Raw genomic sequence first — 2,963 nt, 5'->3', positions numbered from 1 at the left:
TACGTTTTTTGGGAGGAAAATAGGAGATTGTTTGGCTTGTCTGTTATAACGTTTAACAACTTCGCTCATTACCTTATCTCTTGGGCTTTTAGCAAATCTCATTTTAGATCAAAACCAAGAGGTAAAGCACGGGCACAGCCCTGCTGGACCCGATGAACAAGTGACCCGAACAGGCTTCATCTCGAGTCACCCCCAGACATGCAAAATAAGCCCCTGGGGGGTCATGGTGCCCGTCTGGCAATAAAATGCAGAGTTGGGTTCCTAAAATATCTCTAGGTGGGATGGAGGAGGGGGGTCTGTTTGGCATCTTCCAGCCTTTGGGAGCACTGGGGATCTGCTGCGGGTTTGTTTGTCTCTTCAGCCCGGAGCTGGGAAAGGGTGTTTTGCAAAAGTTGGGCTCCTCTCCCATGAGCTGGGCACATTTTCAGGTGGTTTCTCCCCGCCGCTCTCAGCTCCTCCACCGCCAGCCCCTCCAAGACCTGACGGTCAGGCGGTTAAAACCAAAATGGTCCGTGAGGTCCGTGGGTGACAGAAGGTATTTCCCCCCACCCCTTCCTTTCGCGGTTAAGATCCTCAGCCTGTCCTTTCCCTCACCCCCCACCCCCGTTGTTTTCTCGGGGCTGGGAGAGAGTGTTGTCTAGAGAGGAAACCATTTGGGTTTTGAAAGGATGCGTTTCGCTCTTCCCTTTAACCTCTTGCTTTTCTGGTTTGTGCAGCAGCTGCCATGTGGTAACGCTGAGGGGGAGTGGAGAAGAGGGTATTTGAGGCGGGGGGTGGGGGGCGGAGAGGGCAGGGGAAAAGCAAGAGTAATGAGGAAAGCAAAGGGTTAACCGTGATTTCTTTTAATTGAACTCCAGTTCTTGTGGCCCTAGGCAAGGGGGGACCTGACCCCGCTAGCAGCATCCAGATGTGCTGCTCTCCGCCCTCAACCGCTGGCAGGCAGCTCCAACCTCCGGCTCTGCTCACGTTCAGTCCCGTGTCTGCAGCTGAACTAAAAAATTGTAGCTGAATTGATGAGGCTAATTTGGGGGGAGGGGGGAGGGAGGAGAGGGAGGGGCGAGGGGGATCTACAGCTCTCTCCTGCCAGCTTCCCTCTTGGAGAAATAAAGTATTAATAAGGCATCTCTGCCGCAGCCGAGTAGAAACACTAGTGGCATTATTGCATTTCCCTTTTGCAAGGGGCGGGTGCAGAATAACTTTGGATATCATTTTTATCCCCCGTCCCCCCCTCCCCTCCCCGTGGTTGGACTAAGGGGGGAACAAAAAGACTGGACACAACTGGCACTGGACAAGGTAATCCTCTCCACCGAGAGATCTGACGTGCAGGAGTGTCCTCCTGCCTGGACACTTTACTTTCTTGGCTTCACCCTCTTTTTATTCTGCCCTCTGCTCCTCTCCTCGGGCTGCAGCAGTTTGCAGAAGTGGGGAATAAAGGACGCCCAGAGTGTTGCATGATGTGTTCCGCTGGTCGCTGCTTGTTGTTTTTGCAAGGGGCTGGGGGGGAAGCGGGGGAGCTGGACAGGCGGGTATTGTCTCTTTTCCTCGGGTCCTTTGGAGGGTTTCAGCTTTTCCCGGAAAAAGGAAAGCGCGTTTCTGTTCTGGTGATCGCTCCCGTTTGAATGAGAGAGAGAACTGCACGTCAGGGGCTGCTCAGGTCTGACATGAGGTTTGAGACCTGGTGGTTGGAGGTTGGTTTGGTTTTGTGCTAGTGCTCATTCTAACACGGAGTCTGGGAACGGAAAATTCAGCTGATCTTACAATTATTGTAATTTTTTTGCCATTTTTAGCTTGCAAAATCCTACCCCCTCCTGTCTGAGCGAGGTTTTAGCAGCTCAGTGAGAAACTCGCGCTGTGAAAAGAGGTGACTTGGATGGATCTCCATCCACCTCAGTGTCTTTGCTTCAGAGCCCGACACCCCAACCCCGGAGGTGACTGGGACTGAAGTGAAGGGTTGTAAGCGGGAAGGAGGCTCCACTTCCCTGCAGCCCCATTCCCAGCCTGTGTTGAATAGCTGGAGTCGTTTGTCTGTCTTGCATTATTGTACTTACCGCTCATTTCTGGCAGGGACTGGACCCTCGGCTCACGCTCCTTGCAGGGAGGCGAAAGGAGAGGGGCCGGAGTGTGTTTTAAATACGTTTTAATCGCCAGACTTTTTATTATTTTCTCTCTGCCTGCCGCGACCCAACTGCACGGACGATTTTCTCCCCTTAACTTTTCCCTGCGACTGGAAAACGCATTAATAAAAAAATCTGTGGGAAGAGACGGAAATTCAGTGAGTCAGGCTAAAGCCGCTCCAGCCAAAAGAAAAAAAAATAAAAATGTATAAAAAACCATGTTAAACTAAACTGTGGGATGACACACGGTCGCTAAGACTGTCTGGGGTGCAGGGCAAGGTCTGTTTGGAGCGGCTGCCCCAGCGACAAACAAGAGCTGACAGAGGTAGCTATTGTTCTGCCCCTTCTTATCTAAATGGAGCAAATATCCTGTATGTAAAATATATATATATTTTCATCAAGAAGGCAGGACCAGCGGATAGACGAAAGTTTCCTCCTCGAGTGACTTCACTTCCCAAAATTAGCAGAAAAAAACGTTTCATCCGGTTAACTGTCTCTTTTTCGCTCCGCTGCAACAAGCAAAGTTAAAAAAAGAGAGAGACAGAGAGGGAGGGAGGGAGGGAGAGGAGGAGAGGGGATACAGGGAGAAGCAAAACCGCTGGGAGGGCAGGGAGGAAAGCGAACAGAGAAAGAAGGATAAAACCCCCCAAACTTCAGGAGGCTTCGGTTGCAGGGAAAACCGGGTCAATGTGTGGAATATTGCTGGTACCGGCTGGAAGTTATTCTAGATGGACGGCACTATTAAGGTAAGGGGGGGCAGGAGGGGTCGGGGGACCCGTCTGGCTGGAGGTGCCGGGAAGGGGGTCAGAGCGGGGTCCGGCTCCCCGCGGCTCGGACCCGGTCGGACCC

The 2,963-nt window shown here is 52.1% G+C and overlaps 1 protein-coding gene across 2 annotated transcripts in view; it reads left to right on the top strand.

Annotated features, from left to right (window-relative positions):
* The first annotated feature begins 978 nt into the window (after positions 1 to 978).
* Positions 979 to 2,963, top strand: part of FLI1 (Fli-1 proto-oncogene, ETS transcription factor) — a 77,634-nt gene continuing 75,649 nt past the window's right edge. The window contains exon 1 of one of the 2 annotated variants that reach the window (XM_010008085.1): positions 979 to 1,293. Coding sequence is in view for 1 of the 2 variants with exons in the window: in XM_010008084.1 (XP_010006386.1) it covers positions 2,843 to 2,860 (18 nt within the window). In the remaining variant the exon portion in view is untranslated. Of the gene's footprint in view, positions 1,294 to 2,623; positions 2,861 to 2,963 lie in introns of those variants that run through there. The other variant, XM_010008084.1, reaches the window with a different exon arrangement.

Source organism: Chaetura pelagica, unplaced genomic scaffold (genome assembly GCF_000747805.2).
Source record: "Chaetura pelagica isolate M959 unplaced genomic scaffold, ChaPel_1.0 scaffold32, whole genome shotgun sequence".
NCBI lineage: Eukaryota > Metazoa > Chordata > Aves > Apodiformes > Apodidae > Chaetura > Chaetura pelagica.
This window is presented reverse-complemented; position numbering and strand designations above follow the sequence as displayed.